Source organism: Synchiropus splendidus, chromosome 13 (genome assembly GCF_027744825.2).
Source record: "Synchiropus splendidus isolate RoL2022-P1 chromosome 13, RoL_Sspl_1.0, whole genome shotgun sequence".
Classification (NCBI taxonomy): domain Eukaryota; kingdom Metazoa; phylum Chordata; class Actinopteri; order Syngnathiformes; family Callionymidae; genus Synchiropus; species Synchiropus splendidus.
In genome coordinates, this window is record NC_071346.1 from 11,288,970 (window position 1) to 11,310,367 (window position 21,398).

General features: G+C 44.2%; 3 protein-coding genes across 3 annotated transcripts; 2 read left to right on the plus strand and 1 right to left on the minus strand.

The window, feature by feature from the left end:
• Positions 1–255: 255 nt before the first annotated feature.
• pgap6 (post-glycosylphosphatidylinositol attachment to proteins 6) lies at positions 256–6,694 on the plus strand. Its single transcript, XM_053883167.1, has 13 exons — positions 256–407; positions 975–1,158; positions 1,233–1,434; positions 1,582–1,709; positions 2,122–2,387; positions 2,458–2,777; positions 2,850–2,946; positions 4,307–4,421; positions 4,495–4,637; positions 4,711–4,889; positions 4,952–5,098; positions 5,157–5,273; positions 5,349–6,694. The coding sequence occupies exons 1-13, from the start codon at positions 347–349 to the stop codon at positions 5,694–5,696; spliced, it is 2,307 nt and encodes a 768-aa protein (XP_053739142.1). The 5' UTR covers positions 256–346; the 3' UTR covers positions 5,697–6,694.
• A 455-nt stretch (positions 6,695–7,149) lies between these two features.
• On the minus strand, positions 7,150–14,450 carry rgs11 (regulator of G protein signaling 11). The gene is made up of 17 exons (XM_053883169.1): positions 14,309–14,450; positions 14,084–14,180; positions 13,907–13,957; positions 13,115–13,221; positions 12,921–12,972; positions 12,804–12,862; positions 12,662–12,738; positions 12,513–12,594; positions 11,286–11,354; positions 10,912–10,935; positions 10,791–10,852; positions 10,434–10,547; positions 9,371–9,486; positions 9,203–9,290; positions 8,862–9,000; positions 8,467–8,549; positions 7,150–7,614 (listed from the first exon to the last, which is right to left on the minus strand). Exons 1-17 carry the CDS (start codon positions 14,369–14,371, stop codon positions 7,488–7,490), a joined length of 1,410 nt encoding a protein of 469 aa, XP_053739144.1. The 5' UTR covers positions 14,372–14,450; the 3' UTR covers positions 7,150–7,487.
• Positions 14,451–15,046: 596 nt separating this feature from the next.
• Positions 15,047–18,616, plus strand: ints15 (integrator complex subunit 15). Its single transcript, XM_053883778.1, has 8 exons — positions 15,047–15,147; positions 15,606–15,806; positions 16,170–16,391; positions 16,550–16,715; positions 16,783–17,060; positions 17,133–17,367; positions 17,437–17,476; positions 18,351–18,616. Exons 2-8 carry the CDS (start codon positions 15,612–15,614, stop codon positions 18,547–18,549), a joined length of 1,335 nt encoding a protein of 444 aa, XP_053739753.1. The 5' UTR covers positions 15,047–15,147; positions 15,606–15,611; the 3' UTR covers positions 18,550–18,616.
• The last annotated feature ends 2,782 nt before the right edge of the window (positions 18,617–21,398 follow it).

Consider the following 21,398-nt stretch of genomic DNA (forward strand, 5'->3'; position numbering starts at 1 on the left):
CTTTATTCTTGCCACATCGGAAAATTTGGACATTAAAAAAAGAACGCTAAACATTACGAAACGAAAGACATGCGTTGCGAAAAGTAAATCAACAAAATAACACATTAAAACAAACAACTTGAATAACATCGTCAGTTTTGGCACCATTAAACAGAAAAATCAAAACAAACAACAAAACCCTTTTCATCTCCTTTAACTACTTTCGTAGTTTTAGTCAGGCCCCCCATCGGTGCCTGTGACGTCATGTATTTACATCTGAACCAGGAAGTGCGGATGATAAAAGAGCCGCTCCGTCCGTGTTTTCACCGAAGCACGATGTAATGGTTCACCCACTTGAAAAAGAACCATGGAGTTGTTTTGTCTGTGTGTTCTCTTCTCTGTCGCTTTGGCGTCAACATTGGCAGCCGGTAAGATACAATTATATTCGCTCATTTAGTCTTGCGCTAGCCTTGATGCTAACTGTTGCGGTTCAGGTAAATGGCAGCGATGTTGTTCGCTTTCATCTGTGAAATACAACCTTTTTTTCAGACTGTAAGCTTGGACTGCTCAGTAAATACAATAGTATTTGTGTAGCTCTTTAAAATCCGTTGTCATTGACTCTGCGTTGCTCCTTTTACTTTGTAAAAGTGTGCTGTAATTGATATTAAGCGCATTCAACACACGCTTGACTTCGAGTATATGACTTATGATTCGTGACTCCTCGAGATATCAGAACTGTTTAACCGACACCCATCAAAGTTGTGTTTAAACTCCACATTGCCTAATAACCCCCTGCAGTTAATCTGATTACTTTGCTTCCTGTATTTAGATTTAGATTCAAGAATGCAAATTAAAGGTGAACACGGAGGTCCTTACATACGAGATTCAGACTGTTTACCCATAAAAAAATGTTGTTGTGGTGATTATTTGGGCTTAAAGTTTGATAAGTGATAAGTAAATGTGTGTTGAATTTGTTGCCAAATCTCTTCCTTCAGACGGACAGGTGACATTCGTCTCTGAGCTTTCATCCAAACCAGCTCAGAGGTTATCTAAATACGGGTGGTATGGCAACGTAAGACTGCAGAGGTTTCACGTACCAGAGGACACCGCCATTGCTCGCTGGGTCTTCTTGGCAGCTAAGAGTCAGGGATTTAATTGTGGACAACACAAAGTCTTCATGTGAGAATCTTCATGAAGAACATTCTCTGCGTTGTCTCGGTCTTACTCTTTTTTTTTTTTTGTCTTGTTCTCAGCCACCTCCGAGCTGGTGCCCCTCCAGTTATAAACCCACTCGGGCTAGTGTTTCCAAATACAACTCAATGGACCCCTTGTCTTAATCTGACACTCTCAGTGACATCTCAGAGCTCCACAACCTTCAACCTCTCCTATCCCACACCAGGCGACTGGTTCGTTGCTGCTCACTTGCCTGAAGACGATGGGCGGATTGAGCAGAAGGTCAGTTGAAACGGTGGCGGTTCTTTCACTTGTCTGTGCTTCAGCAGAACCTGCTCAACCAGAGGAAGCGCTCCATCAGCTTCATATCCTCATTCTTGTGTTTGTCGTCTCTCTGTGACTTCTCTTCATATTACTTTTGATCAACAGGGATTTCCGTCCTGTACTTACTTCTTCCAACCTCTGCTATCAATCCGGAGAGCAGTGGACACACCTGTTTTACAGAAGAACGTGGCCCTTCAACAAATAGCATCCCCTGTTGCACCTGCACGCCTTAAGTAAGACAATCCTGTTCTCTCACATTACTGCAGAGAAACAGCTACAATTATTAACGGCTGGCGGATTTTCTAACCATAGAATTGAGCCCTAGGAACTGACTACTGTCGCTCTTGCAGCCATTTACCTGTGAGCCTCATTTTATATGTTTCCTATAAAGGTCTCTATATCTCACTTGCTATATATGTAGGCACTGGCAGTCCAAGACGCACTCTAGCTAAAAGCCTATGGCGCATATATAACAGGGGTGACATGGTCTGGGACGGCGTCTCCACACTGCTTGTGAGTGTGGTTCAAAGTACTTGATGTCCTGATCAGCATTAGCAAAGCGGTCTGAAACTAGATGTAATTTTATTGCAGTGTTTCAACTTAACTGTTAATGTTAAAAGCCTGTGTCTCCTCTGCTGTGTTTAGGTTTTATGTTCCAGAGTTTGCCTCTTCACTGTCAGTTTCTGTGTCCAATTGTGTGTCGGTGGAGAAACCAGCTGGTGGGAGCTGCTTGCTGGTCCTCAGGCTGGGCTCCGACTCTCTCACTGAGGGTTTAATGAGTGTCAACTGCACTGGGCTCAGCTGCTCCGCGGTGCTTCCTAATCCGCCCTGGGGTACGTGGTTAAGAGTCGTCGTGGAGAGCAGCCAAGAGGCTCGGACTGTTGAATTTAACGTCCTCTCAGACTACACAGGTGATCACTCAGACTCTTTTTCTTTTTTATATTACAATTTATTTCATGACAGTATGAATGTCCTCTGCAGTGGGATGTAAGCCAGAAAGTCTGGGACTGGCAGCAGACGATGACCTCAACAAGCTGAGACGAAGCAGCAGCTTGAGTAACTCCACAGTAGCAGCCAACAGTTCCTTTGTAGCTGCCAACGAGTCTGCGCCTCTGCAGCCGTCCTCATGCATATGGAATATTCCTGTTCTGGATGAACAGCTGGACGTTCTGTCTCACAAGTTCACACCTGTTCAGGGGCCCAAGGTCAGCGTCACCAGCACACATCCGACTCTGCTCATGTACCCGCTGCACGCTCAGTCTACCGGTGGCTCCCTCAACCTGAAGCTCACCCTCAACACCGTGAGTCAAACTCAACTAGTGAAGCCATTTATTAATGACTTATAACTTCGTCTTGTCTTCTTTTTTTTGCAGACCAATGTCACTTTGGCGAACAGCAGCTCTGTCGTGGCCTGCTTCTCTCCGAGAGTCCCTGTCCTGCTGCTGGACCAGCCGGACTCCTGCCCCTCAGGTGCAAAACCATCACCCACATGTTGCTGTACATGTAAATAAATTAATCTTTATAGGGCAGAGGTGGGCAATCAAATTCGAAAAGGCCCACATTAGAAACTGTAGCGGTTGTGAGGGGCCATCATCAAAAGAAAGACAGCAATGACTACAAAATATGATGGAAAAATATGCAAAATATATCCCTAAGTAACAAGGACAAAATTGACCTTTAAAGATACAATATAAGTAAGGATATTAACAAGTGTAAATATGCCATGACACCTATTGAAATATTTCATTCTATATGCATTTAATTTAAATATAAATCAACACAACTATGGACCAGACATTCCAGATAAAAAAGGCAATTTATTTCTAAAAGTATTTTCAATATTCGTTCAATGTATGGGCAATGACATTACATTACTACATTTACTGCTGAAGTGTTGGTCGTGGCTAAAAGAGAAAAAAAAAGCAAGAAAATTACAACATATAATTTTAGTATGACCTCAAAAGGGCCACATAAATACAGGCTACAGGTTAGTGGGTATTTTTAGCAACTTTGTGCATCAATATTGGCTAGAGAGTGTTGTTTGGATCAGTAAAGCATGTCATGCTGTTATGTATATATTATTAGTGTGAAAGTGCTCCAAACATTTGTGTGATTAACAAAATATACACAATATATGGAGTTTGTTTTCCCCCACACTTAATGATTTATTTTTTTCTGTATTTTTTTCAAGTTACGTTTTTTTTCATCTAGTTTTTATCTACCTTGGGTTTCCATTAAATACTAGTTAGCAGAAGCTTTTAGTGAACATTTTTTCTTCCTTTCTTGTTAGCTCAGATGTACTTGAACACCTGAGGTAAATCTAGAAGTTACGGGAGCAGAAGAGTCCTGCAAAATGTATAGAGATAAAAGGTATGAGAGGCTGAAGAAGCGCAAAGAGATGGATCCAGAACACTGTTCACATAGTGCTTTATTGATAGGAGTCAGGTGACAGGACTTATAAGAACTTAGAACAAAGGTGCAGGTTCTCCTGTGACTACTAAACCTCTTTACACCATGACTCAGCGTTTTTCACTCAGGAGCATTGATACTGTGGTCCGATTGTTGATAAATGCTTTATTTTCTGTTAAAACTGGAGACTGAGTCTAACTAGTCTTCTTCAAAAAAGTCTTGGGATGACTGCCAGGGGCGAAGAGTGTCTGACTGCTGAGATAGAAGATGCTACACTTGTGCAGACCAGACATCAACCCTTCTAATGAAACTGACTATAGTTCTTGTGGATGTTAGCGTGTTTGCTAGCATCAGAGCTAATCTCTTTGGCTGGCTATATCAACACCACGCTCACGTTAATTCTGAATCACGTCTTCGGCAGGTTTGTTTGGAGGTTTCGGTGTCAGTATAAACAGCAGCAGTCCAACCGCCGTGTTCCACGTGCCTTTCCCCGAGTCGACAACCTGGTACCTCAGTCTGCAGCTGTTGTGCAGCAGGTAGCCCTTGAAACCCCTCTGTCTCTGCGCTGAGCAGCAGTGGACTTTGTCGTTTATCTTTCATGTGTCGCAGGGGCGACTGCGGCGACGTGCCGGTGGTGTCTGTGGTGCCGGAGGTTTCCATCAGTGCCTGCGTCGACAGCTGCGGGGCCAACGGGGAGTGCACTCTCCTGAGGTCGTTCAGCTACGTGTATGCTTCCTGCGTCTGCAAGGCCGGTATGAAAGCTAGCTACACAAGCCGGTTTGCTAAACACGGGGCGCCGTTTCTCAGCTGCGTTTGGTTGTGCAGGCTGGAGCGGCTGGGGCTGCACCGATGCTACCAACGCTCAGTCCTATGCGCACCAGGTCTTCGCCACGCTGCTGCTCACGCTCAGTAACCTGTGCTTCCTTCCGGCCATCGTGGTGGCCGCCCACCGCCTTTACTTCACGGAGGCCTCTGTCTACCTCTTCACTATGTTTTTCTCCACGGTACTGCCACAAACATCATCATGAAAGTGAAGGAAAATCTCTAGACTTCCTTGTGCTTGTAGTTCTACCATGCCTGTGACCAGCCGGGCGTGGCTGTGATGTGCATCATGGACTACGACGCCCTCCAGTACTGTGACTTCTTGGGGTCCGTCTGCTCCATCTGGGTCACCATCCTGTGCATGGCCCGTGTAGCAGACACGGTGAAATATGTAAGTGGTCGATGTCCCGTGTTTCCACGCTGAGCTGAGGAGAAATCTCCATGTGCAGACCCTGTTCATGCTCGGGACTCTGCTGATAGCCATGTCGATGCAGCTGGACCGCAAAGGCTTGTGGAACATGCTGGGTCCCATCCTCTGTGCCTTCCTGGTCATGGTGACCATGTGGGTGAGTAGCACGCGGGTGAATTCCAGGCCAGCTGTGTTTCAAAAAACACCCTGAAGTGTTCACTGTTGGCCCCAGGTGTACCGAGGGGTGCGGCGCAAGCACTGCTACCCGCCCTCCTGGCGCCGATGGGTCTTCTACCTGATCCCCGGCGCCCTCTGCGCTCTGATCGGCGTGTGCGTTTACATTTTTGCCGAAACAGAAGACAACTACTTCTACACGCATTCCCTGTGGCACGTCCTGGTGGCCACCTGCGTGGTCTTCCTGCTGCCACCCCGGGACAAGAAGGGGGGCGCCGTCAGCTGGGCCGAGTACTGCAGACTCAACTGGACCTGGCGCCGCTGCTGGAGCTGGTTCGGGTCGCCCAAAATTTGTGGATACAAACTCTGTCCAAGCAAGAGCGACGAGCTCCACACGGTCACGTAGATGATGAAGTTGGTGAACTCGGATGTAAACATTCTTTTTCTAATACACAGAGATTTTATCCCCCAAATCATCAATCTGAATCACAGATTAAGAGGAATGAAATATGATACCACTGAACCTGAAACCATTGCACTTTTGGGGGCTCCGAAGAGCCCCTTATTCAACCTTTGACCTCAGCTCAGAATGTTTCCTGCTGGTGTTTTGTACATTATACAAAACACTTTAGATGAAAAGGGTCCTTTTGTAAATCTTTATTTTTTTAATCATAAGGCTTTTTTCTTATACCAAAAAAATAAAAAATAAAGACTTGCTAATGCAAGTGTGATTGTTTTATACATATTAATTTTCATTTTGTCATATTAGTCAAATACTAATACTGAAGCCATAACTTGAAAAAAGATAAATAAAATGACCCTTGAAAAGTTAAAACTCAAATATAGTGTGTCTAAATGGTCCATTTTATAAATGTGTATTTATACTGCATATTTATTAGCTGGGATTAGACTACTGTAATTATGAATATAAGTTGCCATATTTTGCACAAATTTTACTTATGATTTTTTTTTCCACATGTGGAGTGCTGTAAATTTAACACGAGAACTCAAGTATCTTATTATTCATGTGATATTCAATGGCACTTTGAATTGTATACGTCGGCCTTACATTAGCTGACTGTTGCAAAATGAAATATTTAGATGTGACAAATCAAAAAAAAAACTTTTCCGACTCAGATGCTGAATAAATAGATTATTAAAATGCTGAGGCCTTTATGATCCCTGAATCTGCCTTTTAAAGATACTGTAAAAGAAGTGTTAATATATTTTGATTTTCTGTTTCATTGTCTTTGTCCGTTTCCTTCTCATGACCTTTCAACTGTGATCCGGGCTCATGATCATGTTGCAAATCCACGTACATGAGATGAATGTGTAATCCAGTGCCTCCGCTCTTCTGCATCTTTTGTCTACATGTTTCAGTTTGAATAAACATGCAGATGTTAACTCATGGTTCTAGTCTTCCCTTGTGCTCCTGCGATTCAGAGAATTCCATGCCTCCTCACTCTGGTTTTCTCAGAGTGGGTCGAACAGAACAGAACAGAACAGAGTGAGGCAGATTATCATAATCCGGGGGAATGTAGAAAGTGCCTGTGCGGCGTGTTGCAGTACATGTGCGTGTGTTTGACTGTTCCCTGATCAGCTTTTCCCCCATTAGAAAATTTGATCTCAGTATGTTACGGATCTTGCATCAGCAGGTGTTCGATTGTGTCATACTTTGTGCAGCAAATAATCCTTATGAAATGTATGTTTTGCAATTTTCTCTGTTTTAAAGTACTTTACAGTGGCTTTCATCCAACGTTTCATGCTAAAATATGCTTAATTTTGGTGACAGGCGCATGGTACTGATCGAAAACAACCACTAGGGGGAGGAGGTTTGTTCACACAGGTTCTCAAATGAATAACATGCATTTATGCTTTATTGAGATGAACAACAGAAGCAACAGCCAGATCTCCTGCATGGTTGGTTATGTCATATGATACATTACTATTGCTCAACAGTGTATTGCTACGAAGATGTGAAAGGTGCTGGTCATCGCTTCAGGTGAGGGAACAGTCCGAGTCCAAGTTCAGTTCTGAGACATCCATCCGTACCTACTTTAACCAGCCTCTCTGCGTGGTCCTGCTGAGGTGCTCCAGTTATTATTAGACGTTTAATCTAAAGATGAAAGCTCTACAGTCATGCTGACAACCTGGCTTGATTGCAGACGACGGTTGCCACGGTGGAAAAAAAAAAGATTCAGGAGCCACCTGCCGCGTTGGTCCCTGCTTGGCCCCTGACGCTGCCTTCGTTGTCTGTGGCGTGAGAAGCCGCCTGAGCTGGTGAGGGGCTGGAGTGTCGCTGACGCCTCATGAAGGGAAACACACTGTGGACGGTGCAAACATCAGATTGCATTGCAGGAAATATATTTAAGTGTGATTTTTTTTTTCTCTTCTGCCATAACAATACATTCATTTATTTGCAACTACAGTGGTACCTCGGTTCTCGACCACAATCCGTTCCAGACGGCCGTTCGAGAAGCGATTTGTTCGAAATCGATTTTTCCCATTACAATGAATGGAAAAAGAAATAATGCGTTCCAAGCCTTAAAATAGACTTTTGTAGGAGTGAATGTAGAGTGTCTGCTGCAGGTGCGCTGTTCCTCTATGTGTGTGGCCGCTGCATGTGGGAGGGGTTGCCGAGTGAGTGACGTCTCTCCAGAAGTGAAGAGGTGCCCGGTGCGTGTCCAGCTCTGAATGTGCGCTTCTGTGCAGTTTGGCTGTGACAAAGTCATAAACCAAGTCACGCTCTGTCCCAGACTCGCCTCATCCCTGTCCCAGCTCCAGCCCACAACAGGACATCAAACCCTGGAGTGAGCGCTCCAGCCTCGGAGGTGTGGAGGGCGAGCAGCTCCCCTGTGACACTCTACCACGGTCCAGTGCGGAGACAGGAAAGGTTTTACACCTCAATATGAAGAAAAAACAGCCAGTAAATGTAGCTAACAGGACACATTTGCATACAGAGGCTGCGTTATACACAATAACAATGCGCGGCGTGGGTCAGCTGATCGGTCCGCTCATGTTATGTTTTTTCCGGGACGTTCCAGTTCTGGATTTTCGTTCGAAATCCTAAGCAAAAATTTGTCGAAATTTTTGTTCGAACTCCAATTTGTTGGAAGTCCGGGACATTCGAAAACCGAGGTACCACTGTATATTTCATTTTATCATAAATTCCTCACCTTTTCTTGGTCTCCTGTGGGACAATGGCTTTGGCCAGCTTGTTCTTGTACAGGTCTGACTTTAGATACCGTGGGTACGAGTCCTGGAGGGACAGTCAAAGGTCACTCATGTATGTGCACTGAGGACGGTTTAATGTGAGGCAATCATTACTTCACATCCCTTTAAATCAGGGGTGTCAAACTCAGGGTCAAAAGGGTCAAAAGTCAAACAATAGCTGAGACATGTCTATTAAATGAGGCGTCTATAAATGGCTCTCCTTTAGTCTAAGCATAGAGTGACGCCCTTTGTCCGTGATAAAGTCTAAATTTAAAATTTTCACGCTCAAACTTTGTTCATCTGAAAAAACAAAGGTGCTTTGATCTGTCTGTCAGCGAATAAAGAACGAAGCCCAGACCTTCTTCATGAGGAAGTAGATGTGCATCTGTGCGTCATCCATGACAAAGCGGTGAGGGTGTTTGATGCCCTCCAGAGTCTTATCCATGGTCTTGCTGTCTATGTTGACCCAGCGCGCCGCTCCAGGAGCCAGGAAGTTTCTGACGCCACAAAAGAGTTTCAGCACCTGGCTGCAGCTTGAGCTTAATGCATTCATTTCTATTACTTAAATATATGGAAAAAAACGTCACATACGTTGTGAACCATATTATATTTGTCATCACCAATAAAGTTTTAAGTTTTCAGGATAGAAACACCAAAACTCCTTCTGCATAGTGCTATTGAATGTAGCATGTAACATACTTGTATATTTCATCGACCTTCTCGATGATCTTGGAGGACTCTCCGTGTCGAATGTCTTCGCAGGCCTGCCAGAAGCACAAGTTCTCAGCTGGACAGAGGGAGAATTCAGCAGTTTGGTTAACCGGCAGGACGATGAAAGGCAACACGATGGCGGCTGCGATCTCTCACCGCTGAATTCTTTCTCCAGGTATGTCATGAATTCCTTTCGGCCCATGGGATCGTTCAGGAGTTCCATGAAGCTGAAGCTCCAGCGCTCCACTCGAAGTCGCGTCGGTGTGGGCACACTGTCGGAAATGTACCGATAAACACTGAACCGATTATCGTGGGTAAGACAAAGTTACATGTTGTAGTTAATAACACGCACCCTGGATTGATGTTAACATATCGCTAACACTTCCCATTGTTACTACCATAAAATATGACTCATTTCAGTAATTCAAACGTAATTTGTGGTTTATAAAGTCTTTTTTTTTTTCATCTTAAGCTGAAGCCAGGACATTACCGGAAAAATACAAAAATAAAATCCCCACCACTTGTGGGGATTGTGGCCCCACCACTAGGGGTCCACAAATAAAACTAGAACTAAAAACACAGTATTATGAACACCTTGTTGCAGACATATTATCTTTATATTGCAACTATTATTATCATTATTATTAGGGCTGCAACTAACAATTTCAATAGTCGACCAGTCGCCGATTTATCGGCTGGCCTGATGGCAGTGTTGTAAATAGTCATAAAAAAAATGCATGTAAATTGTTGTAAGCACCTGTACTGTGCTAGATGTTGGAAAATATTTATAAATATTGGAAGGTTGAAAGGTTTGCGACTGGGTTGCGATCACCCCTTGGACTCAGTTATTTAGCCTCTTACTGCGGTTGGTGCTAACTTGCACAGAAGAGCGCGAGATGACGTTACAACTTTTCGACACATTTGACCATCAGCGACTCATATAATAGTCAACGCTAGTTGTTGCAGCCTAAGTTATTATCATGGCTACAAGTGTAATGCCCGTTGTCACCATTGTTATATATAGTTATCTCCAAGTGTGTATGTCCTTGTTTAGCCATACATAGTTAAAACATCTAATAACTAAGAACTGGGTTTAAGGTCAGTTTAGAGACCTGGTTAAAGTTAAGCCATTTGTTTTGGCTGGTTAGGTTAAGGGTGGGAAGCTGGGGAAAACATGAAAGATAAGAAGTGCGTGTGCATGTGTGTGTGTGTGTCTTACACTTCTGCATTCATTGTCCACAAGGCGGTGTCATCAGAGATCCAAGGATTACTGGGAAGGCAGCCTTGCATAATGGGGTCGTGGTTCTGGTACTGCTCGCTATATTTCACAAAACTGCTCACACACACACACACAGAGTATTATTGTATCAGGGCAACAGATCATAAGAGCCATGGCCACTAATTCCAAGTTGCCTCAGGAAGCATCCATTAGTGGCTTTAATAGTGGAAGCACTGAAACTGGTGTGTGTGTGTGTGTGTGTGTGTGTGTGGCAGAAGAGTTCACGGGGGCATCAAAGCATTACGCCACACCTCACACTCTAATAGGAGCTCAGGCAGCAGTCGCACAGACACGCACCCTTCTAGGCAGATGGAGGACTTGACACGGTTTCGTCCGAGTGCACGTCTGCACGTTTCAATCTGCAAATAAATACTTGAATTATTATGTACTCACGACGACAACGGTCAGATTGGCGTACCTCTCTTTTGTAGTAGTCACTGTTCTATAGCTGTTAAAAAAGAAAGAGGGGTCATTTGAGGTCACATTTTTACTAAAAAATGAGCAAATATAGCACTGTTTCTACACTGGAAAAGGCAAAAATATGGAGCTGAGATGCCCCTGTAACGTCAGAATTTGGAGCAAAGTCTTCACCTCCATTTAGGACGGTGATACAATTTTAATGTGATTGTGAGTATTTCAGTGCAGCAGCACTTACTTTCAAACAATCCAAGCAGCAGAGGAGGCGGGGTTAAGCAAGAGAGCGGGGAAAGATGAGATGGACAGCAGACAGATTATCACATTATATTTTTAGCAGTCAGCATCTAATGGGGAGGTGAGGATGATGTCACTGACCAGCGGGGCTCGGAGATTGAAGTTGTTGGGCCTCTCCAGACCCATGTCCAGGACGTTGTGAACCCCGGGCTGGAAGGGACAATGACATATTGAAGATGCGCGTTCGCGTGCGTGCTTCCGCTGCTGCGGAGAACGTGCGTGTGCGTGAGCACTTATCCCTCCCTGAGCTTTCCACTCCACCGGCTCTGACTTTTATTCCCAGGTTTGTCTTTCTTTTTGCCTATGCCCTCGTTCCTAATTCATAAGAGGAAGAAAAAAGAACTTTGCCTTTCCTTCTCGCCACATCTCCACGGCAGCACTGCTGTTTTCCTGTGTAACGTCTCCACACTTCACCAATTATAAGCCGCCAAAGACGAGTTAATAATATCATTCTCTGTCTCTCTCTCTCCTCCTGCAGAGGCTTTTACCATCGGGGTTGAATATTTCATGGAGGAGGCAGGAGGGAACAGCGGCAGAACATCACAGAAGGAACTTAGGAGCACTTTTGATGGCAGAGGAGCTGAGCCAGAGGGCAAAGATCAACACTCCATATTCCTCCCCTCACTTGTTCTCATAAACTCAGTAACTCCCCCACTAAAATGGCGGCTATCACTCCCCTTACCTTTTATAACTTCCTTTCATTGTCACCTTGAACGTCGTGATACAAACTCGAGGCTGTATCCCCAACTACCACATAAGTAGAGGGTTATACAAGCGTTATATTTTGTTTGTTTGTTAGCAAAATAACTCAAAAACAGATGATCATATTGCAATGAAATTTTCAGGACGTGTCCATATTTATTTATAAAGCACTTAAAAAGCAATACAATTGTCACTAAGTGCTGTACAGCTGTAAAATCAGGATAAAACAGACATTAAAAATAATAAATACATAAGATTAAAACAGGGCAGATACACTAAAAATAACTAAAGCAGTGTGGTTTATGATGGAATAGGGGACAGATTATTGAATTTCGCCGGCGTTTCAGATAACAGGTTGCTCCTCAAGACATTTCTGGAACGCTAGCGCCACCTGTTGTAGAAATAGCTCCCTTGAATTTGACAGCTAAGAATATTGCTAAAGCTAAAAAAAAGTGGCCCATTATGAAGATAAAATGAATGTAGAGCTTATTTAGCGTTGCCTTTCACCCACTAGATGGCACACTCTATATACATGTAGGGTTTTTTTTCATGTTGAGCTCTTTGACAAGAGCAAACAGAGCAATAATAGAAAGTATCGGGACGTACCGGAGGTCTGTTGATGAGCCAGTAGGCCTGCTCCTGGCATTCCAGGACGATGCGGTCTGACTTGCGTCTCTGCTTCGAAGCTCTGGAGATAAATAAGTGTGTACAATAGGCGCGTGTGTGTGAAGGTACATGGAGGCAGGTGAAGGTACCTGAGCTGCTCTCTGGCTTGCATCACCACAAAGTCCCACGTGTGGTTGATCCTCTTGTGTAACACACTGTAGCGCTCCTGTTGCGCACAGAGGTGTTATTAAAATCCAACAAAAGTGCCCGTCCACATCCCAGCAGAAGTACCTTCTCATACTCCATCAGCTCTCCCTGTTTGCGGATGTTCTTCTTGGCCAGGTAGATTGCTGCAGATGAAGAGGTCCCATCAGTGAACCGCATGCGATTTGTTTGCTTTTACTTTACCATAGTCGAGCTCAGTCGCGGGCCACCTCGTGCTCGTCCAAAAGTATGGAGTCTGAAAAAATAAGAGGCCTTTCTTTATGGTTACGGAGATGATGGGGAGGCTAGAGACTGCACAGATGGTTGAAGGATTAAAGTCTAGTGCAGAGAAGGTGGTGGAGAGTGATGTTACCACAATACTGCTGACTTTGATTTACCTGGAAGCGGTAGGGCGACTCATCGGGGCGCAGCACCAGAGATCTCGGTTCTTTGAGGGGGTAGATGTAGCCGTATCTCACCAACATCATCCCCAGGTGCAGGGCCTCTGTGGAGAACCCAGGTGTGCTTGAGAACATCCCTGGTTTTCAGGTATCAGACCAGACTTTTGGGCTACTTTTGAATCCCCTCCAGCAGTGCACCATGCCTGCACTCTCTTCTTCACCTTGCTAAATCTCTAACTCTCATTCTCCCACTGGCTAAAAATCACTATATAATCTGGAGTCATCATAGTCCACGGTTGTTTATGCAGTTGTGTTAGTATGTATTACTGTATTATTACTTTATAATTAAAAGTGTGCAAACAGTTGCGTCGTACAAGTGAAGTGAGGTTCCTGTTTTCAAAGTTTTCCTGGAGATGAACCGATGATTCACCTTCTCTTGTGAGTGACAGAGCTGTGCCATGCATTTGAATCAAACCCTCCGCACACTCTCTCTGGCTCTTCTCCTGGGGACCTGACTTCGCACTTGCCCCTCTTCAGTCCACATTTTCAGAAGATTCAGACACCAGAGGACTTCTAAATTAGTCAGCAGGGTCTCCCGGGGTCACGGCTCCACCGTTGGCTGTTTTAATCAAAGCCAAGGCCCGAGGGGCTCCACCTATTCCTGCTCCCTCAACGCACGCGAGGCGCTCTTCAGTTAGGTGGAAAACACCATATCCTGGCAACACACTCACACAACAGGGCGCTCAGGCTGACACCGAGTGTCCTCCAGAGACGCACACTTGGACCTACCTTCCTCGGAGATGTTGTATTTTTGGATCAGCCATTGAATTATGTCCTGCCCTGTCGACACCACAGACACGGAGGATGAGAAACTTTCTCCTTCCCTTGTAAATAACTGACACGAGCAGGGAGAAGACAAGCTCCAGATAGAGGCAAACGTCTTCACCTGGAGATCACAAGACACACCTGTCATGGCGTGGGGGATGACCGTGATGAGCAGCCTCTGGTTCCTCATCTTCATGCCCATGTCTGGGTCCTGCATGGCCACGATCACTTTCTCCATCTGCCGCGAAACACAAACTCACTCCAACTAAGCTGCCGCCCGGGATGACGAGCCGCTCTTGCTCGGTGATATTGGCTCGCTGTAACATCTGTTTAACATCTGCCATGCTTCTGAATAACGGCGCCTACCTTCCTGAAGCAGGCCATTTGTTCCCGGTGCCAGCCTCCTTTAGCCACAGTATTGATGGTCATCTTGCGGACCGCTCGCTTTTACTCGGCGGGACGACAAAAGTGCAAGTCTGAAGTGCTGTCATGAACGCGCACCGCTGTTTCCGCCTCTTTTTTTTTTTCATCTGGCGCGTGTGTGCCCGACACGCGCGCCCCCGCGGAGATAAGAAGGGATTAGAGAATTTTAGTTTGTCATACAGTTTCTACAAGCCACAACATGTTAGTATCGCTGTCGTTAATACCCATATACTCTCGTTAAAAAAACGCCTCCAGCTGTTTCGCTAACCTGTGAAAAGTATTTCTCAATTAAAAACACATTTTGATATAGAAACAAATGAAAAAAATAGTATTCCTTCATCAATCCAATATTATATTATGTTACATTATTGTGTATTATACGCACAAGCCTTTAGTTAGGAAGAATTTAATTCAATAAGGCGTTGAATTACATCTAACGTGATAAACAAACGTAAAAACCAGCTGTTATATTGTTATGTTTGAAGTTATATAATGGCTGTACTTAATTATTGTACATAAAATAAATTAAATATAGTATTTCAATAATTAACGTTTATTTTGTTCACATGCAATTGCGCTGTTCTCAAGCATATTAATGTATTTTCGTTCCAAAAATGATGAATGTTTTTACACAAAGGAGGGTTATTGCGCTTCGAACTATTTTTGTCCGTCTCGCCGTGCCGTCAAACCGGAAGTGAGAAGACGTCGCTGCTTGTGTCCGCTCTATCGTCGGCACCGGCTCGTTTATCTCCTAGCCCCTCTATAAATAGTCCTTTCACAAGGTGAGAGTTTAAAAATCTGCACGGTTTCTTTACAATGTAACTACCAACTTGCGTAAGCGGATATTCTGTCTACGTCCGATACAAATTCATCACCTCGCAAGGCTAACATTAGCTGTGCAGCGACTCACTGAAGCGCTGAAGTAGAAGTATCGGTAAATAACCACTGTTACAAACCACTCCGGATTCTTTGCTCCAACGTCATGTTAAATATGTTGGGATTAAATCGCTCTGTGGCGAGAGGATGATTAGACTGGATTTGCTCAACAATTATTTTGTCTTTGAAGTGTTAGTTGTCCGTTCAAAACAGTGTTTTATTTTATTTTTTCCCCTCATAATAATAATTTATTTATTAATTTACAGGTGCGTTTTCATTGTGTCGTGTATGATTCACAAGCCAGCCGTTCATGAATTAATGTATTTATTCACTTTATTATACTTTAATACTGTATTTGATTCAGGTGGAGATGGGTGACATCCGCCAGTCACTTTTGCCCAGAGATGTCTTAAGTGCAGCCAAAGAGCTGCTCTACCACCTGGACATCTACATCAGCAATCTGCTGCAGTCTGGCCGGCAGCCTCCTCAGGTTGATACCAAAACTCTGGACCTGGTGGAGGAATTCATTCTGCACTCACCCAAGGACAGAAACGCAACAGCACGGGTAAGATGATATTTTTTTACTGCAGTACTGTAGGCTTGAATCTTTAGCTATCAACCATCAGTTGAAGAAGTTAGGTTTACAAGATTATGGAGCAAAGGAAGCGGTATCATGTCTGTCAAGATAAATATGTATGAAATTACCACAAAGCGGTATCAAATTATTTGCAGCACTTGATGTAAAGTAAAACAGTTTAACTGCATTCATCAGAAATAAACATTCATTTCAGTAGTCAACAGAAATGCAAAAACATGTAGCAAGTTATCGGTGACTAGAGAATTGAGGTGAAAGAAAATATGATACAAATTGACTGTTTGTTATTCGAACTACCACTTTTAATTCCACTGTTGATGTGTTTCCTTTTAGAGAATGAGCGCCCTCCAGGAACTCCAGCTTCTCGAAATCATGTGCAGCTGTTTCCAGGAGCAGAGTCGCGATGCTGTTCGGCAGCTCATGTTCTCCGCCCTCTTCAACCTCCAAGGGAACCAGGCAGACGAGAGCCGAATGGGACTGCTGAGCAAGCTGGTTTCCATGGCGATCGCTGTAGGCAGAGTTCCCATCTTGGAATGCGCCGCCACCTGGTTACAGGTGAGCCGTCTGACATCGCTAGGGATCGTAACACAATGCTATTTAGTTTTGAGTTGAGCCATGTGAATTTGCATTTAACACCTTACGAAAACCAACTTATGGTTTTCGTCTTAGGGTCTTTTTGTGATCTCATCATTTGTGTACCCCTCTCCTCACAGAGAACCCACCGTGTGTACTGCGTGCGTCTGGCACAGGTACTTGTAGACGACTACTGCAGCATGTTACCGGGATCAGTATCGACCCTACAGAACATCCACAGCTCAAGTCCCCGGTTCTGCTGCCAGTTTATCGCTGCAGTTACAACCCTCTATGACCTCACCTCAGGTGAGTTTGATGAATCTGAAACGTCTTTCCAATACTAAGCTTTTCCTCCCTGCTTTGGCACCAACAGAGGAGCTCACCCCTCCGCTAGAACTACTCCAGATGATCGTATCATGGATCCAAGAAGACCCTCACCTGGTCCTGATCAGCTTCCTGAACACACCCCTCTCCGGCAGCCAGCCTATCAGCTCCCTCGATGTCACACCGTTAGGAGGTTTGGTCCGCTGGTGCGTCAAAGCGCCGCTGGTGTATAAACGATACAAGAAGCAGGGGTTGACAAACGGGAACGCTGGGAGTGATCCGCAAGTGGCTCCCTTGTTCTCCGCTCTCCATCTCAGTGTTCTTCAGGTAAACTGAGTTTAAGTTTAAACTCGTCATTTTTAATTAAAAATTAATGAGTTTATCGTATTTTTCTTTCAGGTCTTAATGTTGCTACCAAATATACTGAATGATAAAGGCCTCTTTGGTCGCCTTGCGCTACTCCAGTTGGAGTCCTTGGCCTCATTGACCTCTGACCTCTCCCGACTGTTGGACCAGGCTGATAAGCACATTCACACATCACCGGATGTTCACCCTCCATCACAGCTAGCTCTGGATCGACTGGCCCAGGCTCTGCAGGTGGCCCTGGCCAACGGAGCTCTGCTCTGCTCCAGAGGTGAGGCAGCTTAAAGGGCCAACTGACTATAACCAGCAGGCTTTCTCAATCTGTCATTCATCCCTGCAGAAGACCTACGCTCCATCTGCTCCCGCCTCCCACACAACAAGTAAGCTCACTTCAGAAGTGAATCCCTTTTCTCTGTTGTCAACGAAACATATATTAAGTCCACTAGAATTTTGTTTGTTTGTTATAAATGGTTTGGCACACATCTCTTAAATAAGTAGACAGACTTTCTGGAGTGGCCAGACTGACCCCTGACTCATGCTGAAAAACATTTTGGTGCCACTTTGGCCCCTTTATGTTCCCTTTACGAACAAAATCAGTTTCAAAATCTGTTCCCTGATCACATACTTACGTGTGTGCTTTGCCTTTGTATTGCTGTTCACTAATATTTCCACCAGGGGGAGCAGCCCACAGTCTAAGTTTATGACCACTCTAAAACAAACATGGCAACTGTGGAGGAAGTACTGATAATGTACCTACATATCGGGTAGCGACAGCAACACCACCCCCTATGGTTTTTGCTGGTACTACTCCGTTTGGTCTGTGTCCGTAAGCTTTGTGGAAACAGTGTTGCTTTACTTGTTTTGGTCACTTTAAATGCATCCTCAATATTGAGGCTTTGCAAATCGCATGCGTTTAAGTGAACTGACGTCTACCGCATCCACTCATAAAACCGCTTCTAGTGCGTGTCACCACAAGGTGCGACACCATGTGTGGCTGCTGCAAACTGCTGTGTGAGTCCAGGGTGAAGTTTAGCTCACCATGAGAGCTGATCACTTCAGTTCAGTTTCAATCCTCATGCAGTGCTATTGCGGCCCTAATACAGATATTCATATCCACACATTTCTTTCTCTTATCCAATAAAAAATGATAATAATAATATGTATTTTTTTAAAGTTACGAAGGGTCACTCTGTCCCTGCATGAAGTTTGCCTGCGACTACAATTTCAATGTTGTCTTTCTGTGTGTTTATCCAGCCTGCTTCAGTTGGTTCTGTCGGGTCCAGTGATCTACTATAACAACATCCACACTCCTCCTCTGGCCTTCAGTCCACACGCGTCTCATTCCCCCATCCCCTCTCACCCCCCCCACACGCCTCACACCCCATCACACGCCCAGTTTCCTGCCCAAACGTTTATGACTGGGATCCCCTTCCCCTACAGACCTGCTCACTGAAGACGTGTCTGTGGATGTGTGCATTTTACTGGTTCAGAAGAGTGGTCAAAGTCCGAGGTGAAAATGTTTCCCAATAAATATTTTTTTACTTTAACTTGAATGCGTGAATTCTTTGATAACCACTAGAGGTCAGTGTTGTCAACTTTGGTCAAACGCTTGAGCCACCTGCCTACAGGAACCAGATTCATTTTTTCATTATTTTTATTTGTTGTTTTTGTTTTTTTTAAAGAAGCGACGCATCACCAGTGCTCCCCACCAGCACGAGCTGTTATGTAATCATTGATCAGTCTAAAGCGACTCGCAGCCGTCCCCAGCATCAAGCGTGGCTGCGTGTTGACACAGATAGCGTATCATTTCCCCTCAGCTCGGCAGAAAAGGACGATCGAATCTTGATGTGGCGCTGCTTGCTTCATGCCGGAAGAGAGTTGCATCAGCCAGTGTCAGCTTTGCGTATTCGCTAATGGGTATAAGTGCTTTGAGTTGCAGCTCTCCTCAATTTTATGGCGAGTCCAAGGCAATGAGGCCCGTGATGATCTGCATTTCTACTGGGTCAGGTTCTCAGTTTCTGTATGGCCCCTGTGCTATGTTGAAGAAGCACTGCCCTGATGTAAACCTTTATCCAACAGCGTGTCGGGGGGGATGTGTATCACTCTTTTTAAAAGACACCCGTGTGTCTCTGGTTGCAAGTGGCAGTTGCCACATCACCCTATTGGTGGCTTATTGTGTTTCCTCTGCACTGTGAAGCAGATGCTGCACCTCCCGCACGTGGGGGAGGGAGGGAGGGTGATAAGCGTATCTCTTCGGGGAAAGTGATGTGGTAGTTTAGGTGAGTAGAAGGTGGTGACCGCTGATATAGTCGAAGTACGAAAGTCTGAAAAGCTACTAAGAGAGTGGCTTGAGAGGAATTCAGAAGCAATAAATCCCAGCTGGATTTTTTTTAAATGGTGAAAACAGCGGTGAGATCGTTCTCAACTGATTAATTATTAACTTATAGAACAGCCTCAACAAAGAGTGCTCTGTGTTTGACACGCAATAAAAGTGAGTGTGTATTAAAGGGCAGAGCAGTTTTTAAATTTCCTCTTAAATGTGTTGTCACTGATTTCAACTGTCATTGTGATGGAGTTGTATCATCTTCCAGTTCAGTATTGCGCAATAAGACATCTGTAAGAGTAATAAAATGAAATCCTCTTGCCCTCTCATGAATTGTTTGCCACCAATGAGGCTACACTTTCTGTTTATGTTTGCAGTAGGTCCTCGACTTTCGACTGAGCAAGTCACAACAGTCTGATTTCAGTGTCAGTCAGATTTTCCTGAGTAAAGAAAAGTATTTTGAAAATATCCGTCTATCACATCTAACCAGAACATCAATTTTTAAGTCATAGTTCATAGTGATATATAGCTTGTTTTATTGTATAAAGATCTTGAGGTGGCGGTGAAAATACAGAAGTATTTGTGTTTTGTAGGAAAAAACACATTTGTTTTTCGTTTACTGTATACATTTTCCTGCTATTTAAAAATGTTTTCCATGAAACTATTACTTCTGTTTATTCAAATTTTCCATCTTTTAAAAACTAAAGCACACGAATAGAACTGGACTACACTTGGTGCTTAGTGCTGAGCCATCTTGCCCAACCACATAAAGGTCAGTGATTCTCTTCCCTGTCTTTTCTGTGCTTGAATCTTATCCTCATTCTTGAATGGTTATCTGCTGGGAACCCTGGTTTCCTCCCAGAGTCCAAAAACATATTAAGAAGAATTTAATGTAAAGTATCTAAATATGTGTGAATGAGAGTCTTTGTATATAATGCAGCTGTCTGTCACCCCGGGTAGCTGGGATAGGCTCCAAAAGAACTGTGAAGTAATGTCGTCTGTAAACCTGAAACTGACCCCTTAAATATCAAATCAATTGTATATTTTTATTATAATTCATTGTATGTCTGCTGGTTCGCCTCCATCTTGAGCCTGCAGGTGACAGTATTTCTAAGACTGACTGAATGACTTTCCTTCAACTCTGCAGATGTTTAAAGTGCAACTTAACCGTGTTCGCCAATAAATGATCCGGTTAGGTGAAGTTTAACCCGCTGAGTCCGTCACCTCTGGTCCTTTGAGTTCCAAGCTTAAAAGGAGGAAACCTTGGGGTTTTGAGAAAGGTCCGGTTCTTCATTTCACAGGTGCGTGGAGGTTTACTGTGTCAGCAGCTGCAAGACTGTGGTTTCCTGAAGGAGGGCAGCGGAACATGAAATCACCTGTTAAAACAATAGTTAGCTTCAGACAGAGGCTCTTTAAGTCTGAAGAGGAAAAAGCATGAATCAAAACTATCACTCATTTGTTCCCCCCAAAAAAGTGGGTCAGAATTGAAAAATCATGACTTTACACCGTAGTGACATCCAGCTGTCGTGCTCTTTTTAACGTTGACATTTGGCAAAAGCCTTATCTTATAATTGTGTTTTGGATTCAAGAGTTAACAGAGTGGTGACTTGACGTGGGAATCTTGCAGGCTTCTGCTTCTCACATCCTCGAGTTCTGACACGTTGATGCCATGTACTTACAATTATAAAGATTACTTCACTGTTGTTATGACTGCAACTTGAAGCGGACACTCCTCTGTGGGGTTTGTACGTTCCTCCTTTATTCTCCCGTGCACTCAGGTTTCCTCCCACTGTCATCTCCAGAAGAAGAAACAGCAAGTGTCCAACAAAAATGTTCCATAAAATAAAACTTTTTGCTGATGGTCTTGACTAAATCTGAAGTCGACTGGGCTAATAAAAGCACACATGCAGGGGTTGTGTAACGGCGACATCGATGGAGGAGACAGCACAAATAACCTTTAACACAGTCTGACCTGCTGA

Coding starts and splice junctions, on each gene's coding strand:
- rgs11 (XM_053883169.1), bottom strand. CDS start 14,371: ATGACCATCAATACTGTGGCTAAAGGAGGCTGGCACCGGGAACAAATG. Junction 11,355..12,512: donor GGCTCATCAACAGACCTCCG/GTACGTCCCGAT, acceptor TGTCCCTTCCAG/CCCGGGGTTCACAACGTCCT. Junction 10,548..10,790: donor TCCTCCATCTGCCTAGAAGG/GTGCGTGTCTGT, acceptor GTGTGTGAGCAG/TTTTGTGAAATATAGCGAGC.
- ints15 (XM_053883778.1), top strand. CDS start 15,612: ATGGGTGACATCCGCCAGTCACTTTTGCCCAGAGATGTCTTAAGTGCA. Junction 15,807..16,169: donor ACAGAAACGCAACAGCACGG/GTAAGATGATAT, acceptor GTTTCCTTTTAG/AGAATGAGCGCCCTCCAGGA. Junction 17,061..17,132: donor TCCATCTCAGTGTTCTTCAG/GTAAACTGAGTT, acceptor TTTTTCTTTCAG/GTCTTAATGTTGCTACCAAA.
- pgap6 (XM_053883167.1), top strand. CDS start 347: ATGGAGTTGTTTTGTCTGTGTGTTCTCTTCTCTGTCGCTTTGGCGTCA. Junction 408..974: donor GGCGTCAACATTGGCAGCCG/GTAAGATACAAT, acceptor CTCTTCCTTCAG/ACGGACAGGTGACATTCGTC. Junction 2,778..2,849: donor TGAAGCTCACCCTCAACACC/GTGAGTCAAACT, acceptor TTTTTTTTGCAG/ACCAATGTCACTTTGGCGAA.